The sequence below is a fragment of the Pagrus pagrus genome (genome assembly GCF_965226575.1).
Source record: "Pagrus pagrus genome assembly, chromosome: 7".
NCBI classification, from domain to species: Eukaryota; Metazoa; Chordata; class Actinopteri; order Spariformes; family Sparidae; genus Pagrus; species Pagrus pagrus.
In genome coordinates this window covers 24241724-24260766 of record NC_140191.1, presented here as the reverse complement: position 1 = coordinate 24260766, position 19043 = coordinate 24241724, and the positions used below count along the sequence as shown (strand labels likewise).

General features: G+C 43.4%; 1 protein-coding gene across 3 annotated transcripts in view; it reads right to left on the bottom strand.

Annotated features, from left to right (window-relative positions):
* Positions 1 to 19043, bottom strand: part of znf407 (zinc finger protein 407) — a 158713-nt gene that overhangs the window by 59907 nt on the left and 79763 nt on the right. For all 3 annotated transcript variants that reach the window (XM_084356297.1, XM_084356299.1, XM_084356298.1), the window contains exon 6: positions 4977 to 5143. In XM_084356297.1, the coding sequence (XP_084212423.1) occupies positions 4977 to 5143 (167 nt within the window). The remainder of the gene's footprint in view (positions 1 to 4976; positions 5144 to 19043) is intronic.

Below are 19043 nucleotides of genomic sequence, written 5' to 3'. Positions count from 1 at the left end.
TGTGCAGTGAGAGCCCTTAAACTTTTTTGGCAATTTGAATATCAGCTCATCGCTTCTCTTTTGTTCCCATGATACACCTCAGCCCTCCACCCCTCACTTGAATTAAATATTCCTTATTGCGAGACAATAAAAGAACTTTGAAGTCAAAATATACAACCTCTCTTTGCATGTGTGTGTGAATATATATATGTGTATGTGTGTGTGTGTGTGTGTGTGTGTGTGTGTGTGTGTGTTTTAAATAACCCCGGAGGCGTCTGCATGCAGCTATAATTGCCTCCCTCATTAGTTATGTTTTAGCAGGAGCGAATGGGAGGGCAATTAATTTTACCGCTTAATTTTTGACACGGAATCCGCTGCTGTATTGATGTGCTCGCCATTTTGGGTCTCATTTTTCAGGGAAATTAATTGACAAAGTGCGAAGATTTATCAGCATATCGCCAGATTAAGCGACAAACTGAAGCAATGAGGAAATCAATTGTGGCCCTGTCGCTGTGTTCAACCCTCCTCTAGCCCCCTCCCCTCCCTCCCCACTCCCCACAACGCCCAAGAGCCTGGGAAAAGCTGGGTGGGTCAGATGCAGTGCACTTATTTATTTATTTGAGTCGCTCATTCATCAGCCGTTACAAATGACCCTGGCGGCTGACGACCACTGAATCCCCCAACCCCCGCCCTCCTCCCGCTGCCTCAGACACGACTGGTGTATGAGGAGGGAGTGATTAACATAAAAAACACACAAATCAGGGAGGAACAATGAATCCCGTTAGAGGCAGGAGAAGGAGAGCGGAGGTGTTAACTTTTTTTTTTCTCTTTTGAGGAGGGGGGCTCGCGCATGTCACAGCCAGCAACTCAATCCACAGGATGATAAAATTTGACAATTTCCATTAGAGGCTTCTTAGTCTTTTTTTCCCACTTCGACTATGATGAAGTTAAGGGTGCAAATACACAATATATACGTTGTTGAGTTTGTTTTTATCAAGTGTTTATAGCTTAACTGACTATTTGCAAAGCCCCGTCCCCCTTTATCATTGCTAAGGCTGTCAAGCTTCCCGCTTTCACATGGAACACATCAAGTTTAAAATGATAATGGAGAAAAATGTACCACGAGAAATGTTCAGTCAATTATAAAAACAATAAAATCACAATAAACAATACTTGGATCTCAGACAGAGGAAGATAAAAGCAGGCTTCTCTAACTTAAGCCAGCAACCATGAGTTTGTCGGCTACAATGACAACTGTTGCCAGCAAATTTTAACAGCTGTAGCAAGTTAGCTCATTAAGCTACAGTAACATTTACTCAATTATTTAATAGAAAATGCCATCTTCTGTGGACTTTTTAAGGTTTCAACCGCTCCTTTATTCAAAAGTACAACCCTGTAAGAGTCTTTAATTTGATGCACTTGATAGCTACATGCTAAAAGACTGAGGCTAAACCTACACGTCGCAGGCAAAGAAGTAAGCCTCATAATCAGCTGATAATCCATGTAGAGAACATGTGAATAAAGAAACTACATTGTTACTCTTACTACAGCCTCGTGTTCACCACCTCAATAAGTGTCTAATGTCTTTTGTATGTACATAATTTTTTGAATATGCACCTTTCTGTGACTACTGTTTCCTAACTTACTGGTCCCAGAGGTCAACCTAAGATCAATCTGTCTCGTGGTGTTTCAGCATGAGATCACAACACTGACTCGTGCTACACTGAGGGATTAGAAATGTTATTTTAAGGGATTATGAACCAATTACACACACTTGACCAGGACTAACTCACTCAAAACTTGCAACTCTGATGAAGTTCTTGGTGGAGGGATAGTGCTTTGAGTTTTTCTTCACTTGGAATTTTACAGTTCCAACAAATGAGCTGGATGTGTGTATCATTAGACTCAGCTGCAGTACAAACTCCCCAGTTAGTCATCGTCCTGCAAGCCCGTACATAACCCACACACAGACACACACACACACACACACACGCACACACACACTGTAACTCACATCCCCTCCATTACTGACTGCTCTGTTCCCTGGAAAGATTAGCTCAACTTTAAAATCTCCTACTTATTTTATTAGTATTGCATCTTAGTGCCGTGAAGGAGCCGATTTATAACCTTTAAACAGATCACACACATGCAGATAATATTTCAGTGTGTCAGGTTGGCTGCTGGAATGTGATTGCAGTGATTGTGTAGCTGTAGCTAACCGTCCAACCCTGCACCAATTACAACCCAGCAAAGGAGAGTCGGGGGGTCATGCTAGAGCAAATTGTGTTAGATTTTTTTGGGGTGTTGCTAATCAAGTCAGGTCTTGTAGCTCACTAAAATGAGGTTGTTTCAGGTTCAATCTTAATTTCCCTATTTTCACATGTTCATACTTGGTCACCCTTGATCTTTCAGGCTGTCTTGTTTTCCCACTTTCCTGTTTCGATCTCAATCACTTCACTCACTCTCTTCAAGTCTGTGTTTCTTCCTGCCAAATTCACACAAAGACATGCACGCACACACCACCGCCACCACCACCACACGCCTCTCCAGGTGACAGCTAGGTGACAGTGTGACAGCAGCCGCCTGATGGGGAATGATGAGGGCTGGAAACAAATGAAAATAAAACGTCTAATTATGTCAGAGGCGCCTTGACGTTACATCACTGTTAAAACACATTTAAAATAACATCCAGCAAGTCTTACACTCAGCGCGTGCGCGCGCACGCACACGCACACACACAGACACATATACACACACACACACACACACACACACAGCAGGCACCCGTGACGGATGGAGGGCTCTCCTGCAAGCGCTCAGTCAGGCTGTCAGGCCACTGGCTGCTGCTGCTTCTGTCATTGACTTAAAAGGGCATCAAGGAGCTGTGTGTGGGACATTACTGAGGCCGAGGGGAAACTGCTGGGCTGCAGCATAAAGACACTTTCAGAGAGGCTGACTTGGGCTCCTATCGAGGGGCTATTATTCAAGACAGTATCCTCCCACCGCCCACCGCACCATCTGTCTATCCAAAGTTTTTAGTAAGTAAAAAAACATGACTCAGTACAGTCCCACAGTGTACTGTACTGTACCTACAGAAATGAAAGGATGGAATTGGAAAGAAAAGGCACTGCATGTACAAAAAAAAAAGACAAGAAAAATATCCACTGATTTACGCTCTCATACAGCTCCAGTACCAGTATACTGGTGATGAAGAACAAGTGTAAACTATCCAGTTGGTGATTATCACACTGGTTTGTCGCAAAGCTCTACGGTTTACATTTAAATATTAGATTTAATTAAGGTTAGAAAGGAGAGTAAAATAAATTTACCTCCTGCATTTGTAGTTGTATCAACAACATTCGCAACATACTCCCCGGCTTTAAAGAGAATAAAAATGAGCTTTTGAAATAAAATTGCTACAAACCATTGAAACTTTGATCTGATCTATGATCTAATAAAAGAGTAATATAATCTTTTTTCAATCAAAGTGGAATAATTAAACACCACAACGACCGAAATTCTGTGTAGTGGTCAAGACCACCTAAACCAAGACCAAGTTAAGACCAAGATCAAGGCAGAGCGAGGCAGAGTAAAGACCAAGACCAGAGTGTATCCAGACGAAGATGAGACCAAGACTTTGAGGTGTTCAGACCAAAACCAGACCAGTACACATCCAATACTGCATGACACACGTACGTTAGGATGTGGAACATTCAAACCAGTGGCACTCCTCAAAATGATCTGAAATATCCACATTCCCATAAAAAACAGAGAAAACTAAAGAAGTTTTCCTTTATCCTTAACCACTTTTTTGCCATATACAATATATATGTATGTGTGTATAAGTGTACCATGACAAATCTTTTGTTGAAGTAATCAAAAATCATTGCAGAGGTACATTTTATATGTGGGAAATGTACTTTCTTTTCTATGAGCAAATACAAATACACACTAAGGAGCTGAATTCAACTTAACCATCTTTATTCAACACTACCTTTTTCATGTTCTACCATCCACCAACAAGTACTGTATTAATAATTATTTAATACAGTCATAACCCTGCAGTTCTCTTTGTCTGAGAGCAAGACAAGACCAAGTAAAAATGTGTTCGATTCTGAGACCAGGACCTTCTAAAAGTGGTCTTGAGACTGATTTTGAGACACTACCAACATTTATGTGAATTTGTCCCTTTTATCTAGTTTGTAATCACAGATGAACACACACTGGACCGGTTTAATGTGGGAAAACACACTCTTGAGGATCAGATGGATTTGATGAACACACACTCGCTGACCAGCTGGGTTTGGAGAACACACACACTTGCTGACCAGATGGATTTTGAGGAAATACACATGACAACCAGTTGGATGTGGGGAATACACACACTACCTCTATTCCCTCATCAAGAAACCCTCCAAGTGTGGAGGATGGCAGAAAACAAAAACAAACATTAATTCCAAACATCTTTTTCCCTTTCTCTTTTTGGCTATTAATTGTCTCTATTCAAATATAATTGGCTGATATAACATAATATAATTGTGATGCCGCGATCAGGACGTAAGGGTTTAACCATCTAACAAGAGTGTCTGCATTGCAAGACCGCCAAGAACTAGTTCTCGACTTTCTCTGGATGTTGAAAATCAGTACAGATGGACAAGTCAGGGCAATTATCGGCCAAAAACGTGTGGATATTTTTTCCAAACAAAGCTGTGAAGATTCATAATTAATGTGAGATTTTCACAGTTAACACATAAACTTCATTTTGTTAAACAGTCTACGGGCTAAAGAGGAATGAAGAAGTACATTATGTCTGATCCAAGTATAGTCTTAATAAATAACCTTCTGTCTCTCACTCATAAAAAAACTGTTTGCCTGTTAGAAAAAAAAAGAAAAAAGAAAGAGGCAAAACTCATGAATTTGTGCAGTTTAGGGTGTCAGTCGATGTGTCGCAGCACTAACAGTTCAATGTGGAGGTTACAGCTCTCAGTGTCTCTCACCAGTGTGTGTCCTGTAGTGGTCCTTCATGGCTGACAGGTTGAGGAAGGCGTAGTGGCAGGATGGCCAGGCGCACTTATACGGCTTCTCCCCACTGTGCAGTTTCATGTGGTTGTTCAGGGCCCATTTTTCACTGAAGGAGCGGTCGCACAAGTCGCATTCAAACTTCCTGCAGGTGAAGAACGGAGGCAGAGGGGAATGAGGAGGAGGAGGAGGAGGAGGAGGAGGAGGAGGAGGGGGAAAAAAACGAAGAGTTATTTACTGATCCCAAAGCTGACGTAAAATGCTGGACAATCTACCCTGTGAGAAAGGAAATGGAGGTTGCTGGGTACTCGCGCACGCACCCACAGAGCGCGGGGCCTTATGGCTGCGCGCTGTACATCTACGCCCAAACACACACACACATATACACACGACGCACACACAGAATGCAGTTGGCTGCTGGTGTGTCATGTCTGTATAAGCAGGCATTGATTTTTCTGTCCTGGCCTGCCACCTCCACCATTTATTCTCTGCTTTGCACCAGGGCCCAGAGGACTAGAGAAATTCTGTTACAGTCCACACACACACACATACACACCCCGCAGGGCCAGTGGGGAGAATAGAGTTCACCTGTCCAGCGTCCCTGACCACTTAGCCAGGGCTAAATGAACAGTTAGCAACATTTTACCTCCCGCCTCTCTCTTAAGGCTCCTGTATCCGAGCCTCCCTCCATCTTAACTTCTCTGCAAAAACACGTCCCTCTAATCTTTGCTCACATAATCAACATTAGCAACTCGCTCTGCTTCAGATAGTCAGTATCAATCCAATAAATGCAAAAAGCTTGATTAATCACGTGTTGTTTTGTTGTACGGAGCCAAAAGCCTCCTTTTGATATCAGGACAAAAATGTGACTATGCCTGCCGCTCTTTTTTTACTCTGGACATCTGTCTATTCTTCCTGCTAACGCCTACCACCCAACGAAAGCTGTGTTGTTGTTGTTTTTTTTTTATCAATGTGTAGGATGTTTGCACCTATATTCATCTGCTGTGTTATTAGGCTTCAAGAAACACACACACACGAGTAGGAAACAATAGAAAACGCCCGTGCTTGAATTAATCTTTACCCCCGCGCTATAATTTAGGCGCAGAATGACTAATGTGCGAGTCATAAACAAATGAAGTCGGGTTTTGGGGAGCATTCGTCTTGCAGCGAGGGCCATGTTATTTTAGGGAGGGCGGCTGTCTTTAAGTCCTGATTGTGTCGCTTAATCCCCGTGGTATCTGTTTCATAGCGAGCTGCATGACACTCACCTGAACAAATAATGACTCCAAGCAGCATGTAGCATGTGTCTGAATCAATAATTCAAACTCATACATCTTCCTTACTGAAAGAAGGGAGTAGGGGGGGGCAAAGGAGAACGAGAGGGAGGGAGGGAGAAGAGAGAAAGGAGGGAATTAAAGATGGGGAGGTGGGGAGAGGAGGGAGAGATAGAGAGGAAAAATGTGTCCTGGCTTCCGTATCAATCTATATGTTCCACGAAGATGAATCTACACGTGATATGGATGTCGTCCTGCGCTAGTTGAGAGGACATTTTAAGCTCACTTACCAGGAAGGATGGAGCAGCTTTAAAATGGCGCCTTTATCACCTGGCTCTAAGCTCAAATGCATATTTAAACGGGCCTGTTTTCCTCTCGTTCTCATCAAGCGACTTGGCAGCGACTTTATTTGACCACCAGATGTATGTCTGCATCTGTATTTCCTTCCCCTTCCTTCCTCCCTGCGGTATTTATAGAACAGCTCGTCGCCCATGCCACCGTGGGAGAGGTAAATAAGATGAGTGAAGAGATGCTATCTTTTATTGTAAGCATTATGCACAACACTCCTGCTTTATGAGCTAAACGGGCCATTGTTTATCACAGGGCGTAATCGCAAAGTCAGGCAGGCAGGCAGGCAGGCAGGCAGGCAGGCAGGCCTTGACGTGGGCACGCGGCATGCTGGGATGGAGGGAGAAACGAGAGAGAGAGAGAGAGAGAGAGTGAGAGAGAGAGAGGAAAAAAAAGGCAGGAGGAGAGGAGAGAAGATGGAGGAGTCAGGGCTGGCAGAGTTGACTATCAGTGGGGGTTTTGTAAGGATGAGAGGAGGGTTTGCGTCTGTTTTTATGGGATCAGATGGAGCGCTTTGATCTTGTCCCCGCATGTCAGATCCCGTCACGATCCACCGTCTCGCCCATACATATGCATACTGCCTCTAAACAGCCAGGCACCATGCAAAACACACCAAAGGTAGGAGGACGAGGGGAGAGAGAGATAGAGAGAACGAGCGTGAGAGAGAAAGAGAGAGAGAGAGGTTGAGTGATTTTGTGTATGCATGTGCAGTTATGCATGTGTATAAAAGAGGGAGAAAGGGAGAGAGAGACAGACAGAAGTACGAGGGAGAAGGAGAGGTCTGCCAATGTAAAATATTGAAGACTTATAATGCGTGCTGGAACTGAATTTTAACACACAAAACAACCACAATTAATTCAGAAATGCTGCCAAAGCATTTCAGATTCAGCATCGCCTGAGAAAGTTCTGAAAGTCTGAATTTTTAGGATTTCAGGGATGGCAAGTTTATGTCCACGGTTTCTAACTGTATGTAATGAAGCAGAGGAAGTAGGACATGTCGTGCTTTCAAACCTACACACGCATGTAGATTATAAACATCAATCTGTTGATGGTGGGAGAGATTCTGGACAAGAAACTACAATAGAAAGACACATGAGATCAGTGTTCTGACCTTCCTCAGGCAAAAAGAAAGAAGAAAAAAACCATGTGAGGGGAATTAGATGGACATAAAATGGCTTCTGATGTCACAATAACTTAATTACATTCACATGTGCTTAATAAAAAGCTATATAAAATGCATTAATATGACATATAATTCTGTCTTACACATTTCCCTCACAGGAGTATTTGCCTGAGGAAGAGGATGTGTTGGGCTGGAACACTGCTAATAAAAATGACTGATCTCATTGTGCAGGCATCTTTCTATTGTATTAATGTACAGATTATAGGCAAGTTTGGGTGGTTCATATTTTTGGTGCACTAGAACGACCAAACCACAAAAGAGGAACCACTAGTTAGAATCATACATATTATCTGGCATTGACTGCTCTTTCGCTTTTCCCATTACTGTCGAGCTCTGATCAGCAGAGGCCACAGCGGGAACAAACTGTAAATCGTGAGCGAGTTCCATTTCCACTCATTACATCTCTGCTTTTCTTTTCTCCTGCATCTCTCCATCTCCTCCCTCGCTCTCCATTTCCTCCTCCCTTTCTCTTTTTTCCCCTCTGATCAAGCAGCAAGGCGACATGATTGACATCCCGTGCAGATTTATTCAAAGACCCAGGTGGGCCTCTTGCCTGTACGTTCAGAAAGCCGCACGCTGCTGTGTCTATACTGTCACTCATTACCATATCTATACTGTGGTATGATCCTGTCATCAGTTCAGGCATATAGGGCTACTGTCAGAACATCACAGGCCACCACTGGCCTTAATTGTGATATAAATCCCTCTGGACTTACTGTACCTCTAACAGGGGTTGGGGAGGAAAAAAAAGACCTGACTCATTACCACACACTCACTATCGCCCCCAAGTGGGAAGGTGGTGCTTTTTGAGGCTGTAGTCATTTGTTCAGGAGTAAAACTAAGCAACAGTGTGTTAAAAAGAGGCCAGTTTTCTTGACAAAAGAGATGAAAAGGGGATTTAAACTCAGAGGAAATGATGACTTTCTCTGACGTCGTCATAGCTCAGGGCTGTTCTGACACCCCTGCTCCTCCTGACAGCGAGTTTGGTTTTATGCCGCTGAGCATCACACTAATTCAATTGGCATGTAAACAAACGGCATTTTTTTGTTTGTTTTTTTTCATTTTAATTGACTGGATTAATTGCGCTGGCCTTTTTTGGACAGCTAAGGATTCCTTCTCTGGGTTTTTCATGTCGTGTTGGCCGGTCGGTGAGAGGAAATAATCCGCCGATGCTCTCACACTGCTACACAAAGACAGAGAGAGAGAGAGAGAGAGAGAGAGAGAGAGGGAGAGAGAGAGAGAGAGAGGCCGACTCTCGCCTCAAGCCAAACTGACACAAACAGACAACTTCAAAGTGAAGACTGTTGTTTATTTGGTGAAGGGAAAGAGGGGGGAGAGAGGGGGGAAAAAAAGGAGAGAAAATTTATCTGATATGCAACTGTCAGGAGAGCATTTTCACATGCAAAATAGCGAGTGAGTGAGAGAGATTACCTAGAGGGAGGAACATGACAGCATTCACTAGGGTCAGGATGGATCATCATCTTCAGCACCCCCCCTCTCTCTCCATCTCCATCTCCATCTCTCGCCTCTCTCTTTCTCCCTCCCTCCATCGCTCTATCTTTATCTCTCTCGCTCTCCGTTTCCCTCCCTCCTTCCTTCCGTTTTTTTCCCCTCCTCTCCCTTTTCCCCTCTCATCCTGTTTTCAGACTCCATCACTCTGTACTTCGACAACCCGGCAGCTTAAATCCAGACTAAATTAGCTGAATGAAGATTAAATCATTTGGCCCTGAGCTCTCCAAGATATTGGGAGGAAGACTGAGTAAGCCTTAAATGGTGGCTGACTGGGTTCGGACCTATACATGTGTCTGAGGAGAGGCTCTTCCTTCAGTGGCAGTCAATTGAAACCTGATTAGAGGGGGGGGGAGTGTTGGGTAAAAAATGGGGAAAAGATTAAATTTCTGGGACAAGTGTTTCCTAAGTAAGGACGCTGGCTTCGTTATTTTTCGTTTGCGCGCACAATGTCGACCGACGACAGGCTTGTTCCCGGCGTAAGATATCGAACAGGGCAACATCATCGCTCACGGTGCTTGGGAGAAATGCTTTCCAAAGCGCTGAAGTCGATGTGGTCTGCGGCTACTCAAATCAGTTTCCTGGGCGGTGCTGGTTTAACATTCAAGTGAACGCGGACAACCCTCTCTGGCCTGCTGCAGGAGATACAACAACCGTACAAACTCTGCTGTGGAGACAAGAGCAGAATCTCTCAGGAACAAGTCCAAGAATTATCCCAACAGCAGGACATTTTAAAGTGAAATATCTATGGAGTTATATCATACTCAGGCCCGCAGGAGCGCACAGCCAGCATGTCATACAAAACAACAACTAAAACCTCCATGAAGAGGCCACATGTGTCTGCAGAGCGTTGTAGGTGAACCTCCTCTGAGAGGACTGCCGCTGCATATGACTGCAATATAAACAACAGCACACAACAGAGATGCTGCTGCTGATTTATGTTTACCTTCAATCCCAGGAGAAAGAGGGGGAGGAGAGAGAGAGAGAGAGAGAGAGGGAGAGAAAAAAAAAAGATAATGAAATAAATAATAAAAGACCAGGCCCATCAGATAAGCTCCTGTTTATCCCGCTGTAGGGCAAATACAAATTGTCAATTTAATGAACACGGTGGACGTGATGAAAGCGGGGTGAAGGAGCCTCCTGCCTGACAAACAATCAGGAAATGTTATCTTAATATTGTTGCGCTGTTATTCAGCCCATAACTTAGGGGGTGGGGAGGAGAGGCCACGAGGAGAAGGAGGTGGCACGGAGGCGAGAGGGGAGCGAGGGGGAGCAGAGAGGCACAAAGGCCAGGTCCCTCTGTGGTGGCCCTGTTATTGCCTGTTTTTATTATGAGCCATAGCTCAACGGTCCCAAACACACTTTGAAGCACACAGACCTAAATTTGAGCCTGGGAAGTGGGCGCACACACACACACATAGACACACCCTTGCGCACAATTCACCACGAAAACTCTCTCACACACACACAGACACACACACACGCACACATACATATGCAACATTAAATTACAAGAAGTCATTTTTGCAAGAGTATGAAAAAACATGATTCAGAACAAAACAGCCCAAAACGATCTCTTTCTCTGAGTGTATGCGCAATCTGGTGTGATGTCTTGATTCCAGACTCAGTTAATTTAAAGGCTTAATAGGTTTTATGGATATCAGACTATTAATCAACATGTTTCAACTAAAAAAAACTGCAAATCAAGAGCTCCAAAAAGCTTCCTGCTCAAATTGCCAGACCCTGAAAAGCACTGGATATCTGATTTGTGTGACACGGTTCGGTCGAAGGCCTCTTCTCACCCCCCCGACCATCCTTTAAACGGCACTTTAAAAAGTGTCCAGATGCTTCACAGCTCAAATTTTTTTTTTGTGTAAGTCTTTGAATTTAAAGCATCGCAATCTGAGCAGCCACCAAAATTAACTATTATCTCCATATTTATATATTGCCGGCACTAAATTGCGTCGGGAAGAATTACTATCAATATGAATATCTGCAACAATAACTCAGCTGCAGTGCTGAGGACAGGATGCTCTTTATCAGGCTTCTGATAGGCCTTAAATACAGCACAAGGCAGCCATATCAGAGCTTTTTCTCTCTAATATCAGGCCGCATTAGCACCTCGTAAATCAAATTACACTCCTAGAATTTCATTAGGCTCACCTGCCAGCGCTGCTGTGCTGCAGAAATATTTATGTTTTTATGCTGCGATTGTGTGCTCTCAGGTACACAAAAGGGAAGGAAGAGGGGGGCTGAGAGGGAAAAAAATGGGTGATAAACCTAATTATCTTTTAAGAATACAGAGAAAATGTGTCATAAATTGCGGCGATCCTGAGGAGAGCTGGCGTTTTCCAAGCCTGTGGGGCTGAGAGTTGGGGGACAAGTCTGCTCTGCTGTTTACCATCTTTAACCGGGGCTAGACTCCCACAATCCAATTAGCGGCTCCCCCAAATTCGCTATAAACAGAAATCAAACAGGATGATGTATGACGCCGATCAGCGGGCCCTCAACGACGAGCTAATCTGATAAAGCGAAAAAGCAAGACTGCTAATAGTGTGAATACTTGTTCAAACTGGATCCAAATGTTATGATAGGAGTCTGTCTTTGTTATTTAATTACCTCAAAAAGAATTCCGCGCTCCCATTTGTTTATTTGTTGTTGTTATTTGTAAGATTATATTATCTGCATCATAAGCATCTCTGGTAGCTTTTGCTGAGCGGGAGCCGAGGCGGGGTTCTGGTAGGCTGTGGGAAGGGAACGCTGACATTCCCGTAATTTCTTTTCCCATCTGGAGCGGCCGGCTCTGGATGGCCGGGTGTCTGGATATGGATTTTGATTAGACACAAAGGGAAATGACTGAGCCAGTGACCGTAACGACAGCCACTTAATAAAAGGTACAGTCTATACATCAAAGAGCATCTAGCTGTAAATCATTCGGGCCTGTAACGACGCGCATCCCCGTCCCATTACCGAGCCCCTAACAGGCCACTCATATTTACTCTCTGGGCCCCAATATCATTTTAGAATAATGAGCTTTGTCCCTTATCTAATTAACAGGGGCCCTAGGTTCATTTGTTTTTCTCCCCTCTCCTCTGTCTCTCGCTGAAATTAGGAAGCTGCCATATTGGTTTAACTCACAAATATTTAGTGCATTTCCTCCGTGGTATGACCGGTAAAAGTTATAACACAGATAGGGCGGCGTGACTATTGTTGTATGTTGTGTGTAATTGCTGCAACTGGAGGCTGTTTATCCGGGATTTTGTGTGTGCGCATGTGTGTGTGGGTGTATGTGCTCCACTGGGCAGAAGTAAAAGACCAGGTCCATTCTCTCTCTTATTACTGGAATTGTAATTCAATGATCACCTTAGATCACACGCGTGCCATAAATCAGATAGGCTTGACAGAGGATGAAAAATTGTATTAATAATGTGAAACTTATTATACAGTCCCAAATGCTCCCTTGATAAATGACATTGTTTGGGCCTGACAATGATTGCATTTAAAACATTATTTCTGTTTTCTGCTGGTGTGTGTGTGTGTGTGGGTGTGTGTGTGTGTGCACTGCTGGACATAGCAGCGCTGGGTCTGCAGGGTGGGGAAGACACAGAGGTGGGGTTCCCGAGCTTCATAAAATATTCAAGATGTTTCCCACCCTTCTCTCTGGAGTCAGTGGGCAGGCGATGGCCGTGGCAGTAAGGGTATAAAATCTGTGTGTGTGTGCTTGTGTGTGTATGTGTGCACGAGTGAAATGGCTGTTGGCTCACCGCAGCGCAAACACCCAAACCACAGAAAAGAGCAGTGCACATCTTCAAGTCATAAAGCGCCGTACTTGCTTTATTATTACGACGCGTCCCAGTCAGATATTAGCAAATGTGAAGAACTGCAGAAAAGAGCTGCACTCGGCTGGTCATTTATGAACAAGTCTGCTACAGCTTTGCTTTTCTTTTTTGAATAAATCATTGAAAGAAGAGTTTATTTTTCTTCATAACTCAATTCATACAAGAATGCTAATATAAGAAAAGAAAGTCTAGACTTGGTTTGAGTAGAAACATGAAACCCTTTAAAGAAAACAAAGTGGAAAAAGCCCGAGATCTGAAACAAATACAGCGTCTGCTCTCTTTCTTTCTATGCTGTGTCAGAACAAGCTGGACGGCTGAATTGAGTCCAGTCTGCATTCACCAACACTAAACTGCAAAGCAATAGAGAGAAAAGGATCTGGCACAGGTCCTATTTCTTCTCACAAGGACGAACACATTAAGTTGTAATGCAGTATTTTGCTAATGCTGTCTTGTTTTCACCACCTAGCTGTATGGATTAAGTGCCCTTGCTTAGTGCATGAGCTGTCATGAGGGATGTAATGTCCATGGCAAAGATTGAGGCAGCGGCCTCAATCTACCTGCCAGTGCTGTGGTAAAAAGCACATCAGAACTGACAAGAGTAAAATGTTAGCTGTATCTTCTAGACTCTGTAATTCTCTGTGTTCAAGTAACAATCAAGAGATGCCCCCTTTGGGACGTGTGCTGATCCAGCAAATAGTCACATCCAATACTTATGATACTGACTGAAATCCATGGATCAGACAGACATAGGAAGAAAAAAAAGTTCCAATGTAATTAAAAACTATTGACAAATATAGCAGCGAAAGCCAGTAAAGCACATGCGCCTCCTGGAAAAGGCAAGTGGCAAAATGTTAAGAGTGCAGTATGAATGATTCAGGAGGCAGAATCACTGTTGGAACTAAAAAGAAACATCATGCAAATTTGTCCAAGCAACAAACAAAAATAAGAAAAGTGTGCTGGAGCAAAAAAGAAAAAAAAAATAGTTTGGAAGATGTTTGAAGAGGTTCTACAGACAGCAACAAAGTGTGTGCTGGATGACCAACCATTACAACTGTCATAACTGACATCCTATGTGATTTCTAAGTCTGAGAGCATACTAGATAGACGCTTTATTACTGTAAAAAGAAGTCCTCAAGCTAAACAGATTTGCATTTCACACATGGAGAAATCCACTGCGACAGTAAATCAGAAGAATATTTGACAAATTTGACATGATGTTTTCATAGCTTTCTACAGCAAAGTGCATCTTAATGATTTATTAATGATTTATGGTTTATGAGATTTGAGTATGTTTACTGATTTCCAAAAAGTCAAACAATTAAGAATGAAAGGGCATAATAAAAATATGTCCCTCGTTTCCAGCTTTCCCTGCACAGAAAACATTCTGTCCACACATTCAAAAAAGAAAATAAACAAATAAATTCATAAATTAAATTAATAAAGTTCAAAACGGAGACAAAACATCAAGACTGAGGGTTCATACAAGTAGATATAACAAGGGTAATCATTTATAATGAAAGGATGTTGGCACATTAAAAGACCTACATGGAAATGTACAATCTCAGTGTATGCTAGTTCATGTCTTAAGAGATTTTAAAGAGGAAAAATTGCATTGAAACTCTTGATACTCCATTATATTGTCGTATTGTGGTAGAAAACATCACCAAAAAGACGAAGAGACCAAAAATGGAATCCTGGATATGTGTGACAAACATCACTCAGTCATTTGTCCCAACCTACAACACTTACCTATCTGAATAAACTATTTCTTATCTTATTATTCTAAATATGCTACGATAAGTGTTTGACCAGTGTGAAATAAAACAATCTCTTTCAAAATCAACAGATCCACAGAGGATGCCATATCCACTCTCCTTCACTCAGTCTTGACGCACCTGGAGAATAAGAACAGCTACATTAGAATGTTGTTTGTTGACTTCCGCTCAGTATGTGACACAATCTCACCCATGAAGCTGATTGGACAACTTAACACCGTGGGTTTAAGTACTACACTCTGCAAATGGATATTGGACTTCCTCACAAGCAGACACCATAGAGTTCAGATTGGTAGTCACGTCTCCTCTATGTTAGTGCTCCACACCGGAGCCCCCCATGGCTGTGTGCTCAGCCCCCTCCTTTTAATACTGTACACCCATCACTGCGCTCCCATCAACATCAAGAGAACTATATTGTGGAGTATGCGGGTGACACCACCAACATTTGTAACAGGCCAAAAGTAGGTGATATTAATAAGTAGTACTTTGATTGGTACTTGAACAACACAATATTCTGCCACTTATATCGGTTTGAGGAAAACTGGTATCAGTGCAGCTCGGGGTTCAAGGAAAGTCTAATTAAGTTCCTAGACAGTTGGAGTCAGATCCCTGCGCAGGGACACTGAGACCCAGTCTGGTCTTTCCCTGTAGACTTGGCTTTCCTGAGCTAGTCCTGTACATGTCCTCCACTCTACTGTAGAGACCCCCCCTCTCCCCTTCTCTTATTACCCACCCCACTCTACTTCTCCTCCTCCTCATCCCTGCAAATGACCATGATGGGAGGCCATTCATCTCACTCCTTCGGCCACCACAATGAAATAAATCAAGAATTTTCCCCCCAAATATAACAATATTTGTATTTGGGGTGGGGCAGACGTAATTGATGACTGCGGCCGTGCTAATTAAAAATGGCGGAGGTTTCATTAATCTTGGTCATTGGGTAGGGGGGATAGTAGGGTAGCTGCTACAGTGTTGGCTGGATGGGGGGGCGGGGGGGGGACAGGGCCGCTCATCGCTCAGGTGATTTGGGCCATTGTCGAGCATATTAGCACGGCGAGGTTAATGTGAAATGGCCATTAATAATCACAACAAAAGTCTAGAGTACACAAACTCAGTCTCTCTGTCAAGACTGCGATGCAACTCCAGGAACCAAAGAAGACAATATAGAGAACAATCACACGCGTTTACTGCCATGTCCTGGCTGGAGAAGTTAATTGCTTTTCTGACTTGCTTTGTAGGAACTGTTGGTTTTTTTTTTCTATGTCCTCACACACAGACGTGCAATGCTTTGGAGAATTAATTACCATTCCCAACTTACGCTGCTTTGCCTGTGTTTGCGTAGTCAAAACTATCAGGCCACTGAGGACTGGAGTGTCACAAACTGTTCAGAGGACAAGATGTGAACAGGGTTTAAATGTGTTTCACATTTAATATGATGAATTCATGATCTTTATAATCTGTATTTAAGCATTTTATTGAATGATTTGCAACATCTGACATGTGATATGCACAGAATGATTCATTTTTGCGCATTTATAGAGCTGCAATAATTAATCCATCGAAAATTTAAATGAATCAGCAACCGTTTTGATAATTGATTAACTGTTTCAGTTAATTTCTCAAATACTTTTTTTTGCCATTTATGATATGATAAATGAAGAGTGTTTGGGTTTTAGACTGAAGACATCACTTTGTGATAAGCATTGTACACAATTTTTAGTACTATACAAAAGCAGGTAGACCAGCAGGGTAGAACCACACAGGCCTGCGACAAACGATACACTCAGCAGCATCCAGCGATTAACTCACACCTGATCATCTACTTAACCGAAAAGCTGGGAACAGACCATGGAGTTGATAAAACAGAATCATATTGTTACTGTTGTGCCATTACAGCGCAGACAATTTACTAAGTAGCACCTATGAACGGCGCAGATGGATATCATCATCACTCCGTAATGGCTTCTACATGTTAATTCACAACTTTAGCTTCTCCGCCACAGAATAATGGCTAGCCTGCATCTGGTAGAGGCAGTGTAGGGCAGTGTATGAAGCATAGAGAGAAACGGAGGGAGAGACAAAGAGAAAGAGTGAGAATTAAACAGAGAGAGAGAGAGAGAGGGAGCGAAAGAGATGGGTGGGTGGGGTGGAAGCAGTAGCATATGGTGCCACGCTGCCATAAACAAGCTTTATGAAAAGACCGGGGACGTTTATTTAATCATGGAATACCTGAGGAATCGCAATGAGACACACACTTTGTCCCATTATTGTTAGCCCATAAATTTAACTGCTTTACCAGAACGACGAGGAACCTGATACAGCGGCCGGCGACAACGCGGGGAAGCAGGTGAATTTATGTATGTGTGTGTTTGTGAAGTGCACTGTGTCGTAGCTAAGGTAAAGAGCGTATGTGTGTGTGTGTGTTTGTGGTGTTGCAGATGAATAGCCATAACTGCTACACAGTGGTATCTGTGTATCTGCAAACACAGAGTACAAAACAATACACTCTGGAAAGTATCTGGCAGAGAGCGCACAGATACAGATGTGTCCTCTGTTTCTGTTGAGTCTACTGTATTACTCCATTCCTCTAAATCTATTCTTCTAGCCGTCTCTTTGCATGCATAATCATACTTCCAACTGTCATCACCCTCTTTCTCCAGAAAGTGGACTTTCGCAACCTATGTAAAGAATTAAAACATTCATTAGTGTTTCAACCTCCCAGGTCAGAAAACAGCAGAATATAACAAGGTAGGTCTAAAGGCCCCCTGAGGAAATTTAATTCTCATCTGTATTGAATTGTAATAACAGTAGTGGGCATTCAAATAGAGCTCCTCATTGCACTCACTCATTTGAAACTCACACACACGCTTTCAAATGCACAAACACAACTGTGCTTGCACCTGGACATGTGCAGAAATACACACAATTATCACCGCGTTCAACATATTCACGCAGATACACAAACATGGACTCTGAAGTTCACAAATACAGTACAAAGGGGCTCTTGCACACACAAAAACAATTGGACTTGATGTGCAATTGTGTGTCTACGAGCATACTTCCACACACACACGCACACACAGCTCTGGGTCAGGGGGACAGCGGTAGCTCAGAGCCAGCTGTGACCTGCCGGTCCAGGTGCTCAGGAAAACCGCTGTTAACGGCCACGATTGATGATCTAATCAAACTGTCACCACGGCGATCCGCTGCAGGGGGAGGGGATGGTGGGATGGCGTGGGTGTGTGTGTGTGGTGGGGGGGTTGGTTGAGAGGGAGTGGGGTGGGAGCAGGTGGGGGGGAATATCCAGGAGGCCTTGTGCATGCTTACCGTTAGCCCAAATTGAGAGTGACAGTCTCAATAGTGAAAAGGCCTCTTTTTTCCCTCTCTAAGTAATGGAGGAAACAACTCCAGCGGTCTTCCGGAGGATGTCACATAATCAAGGGAGCCTCCCCAACACCACCCCTCCTCTGTAACGTCTCGGCTCAAGCTCAAGAGAGTGGGGGGTGGCTGGAGACTTTGGACATGAGGAGATGATGTGGTACAGTGCCGGACCAAAAGCCCACACAGTGCTGATTACGAAGAGTTCTGCATTGTTTGATGCCAAACATGCAAGAAGTGCTCCGGAAAATCAGGTAGACCTGTCTGGCCTCAGACATTTTGTTCTACTGGGCCATAAAGGAACACTGTTATTATTGGCTCAGTGATGGGTTGTGGAACTACCTACACTGTCCATGAGGAGATGATGGTGGGAGAAGTGACACCTACGAATGCAATAGTCATCATTTTACTTTCACTAAATGTACTTTTGGTGAATTACACAGCAGTGATCCATGACTGTTCCTCATTTTGCTTCAGACTCCTTGGTGGCCCCTGAGGCACCCCTACAGCCTGCTCAAGACTGCAAGGGTCCTAAACCCCACTTTGGGAACCACTTTCCTAAACTAGAAGGGCTCAGCCTTATATGATGTCCAACACATTAAGCTATATACAAACAGCCCTTCATCAAGCACATCAGATACCAGAAGATACAAAACTACTCACGTACGTCACATGTGTAAGTGTTGACTTATGTGATAAGAGAGGGAGTGGTTAATATCAGTGAGTTTGGAGCAGCAGA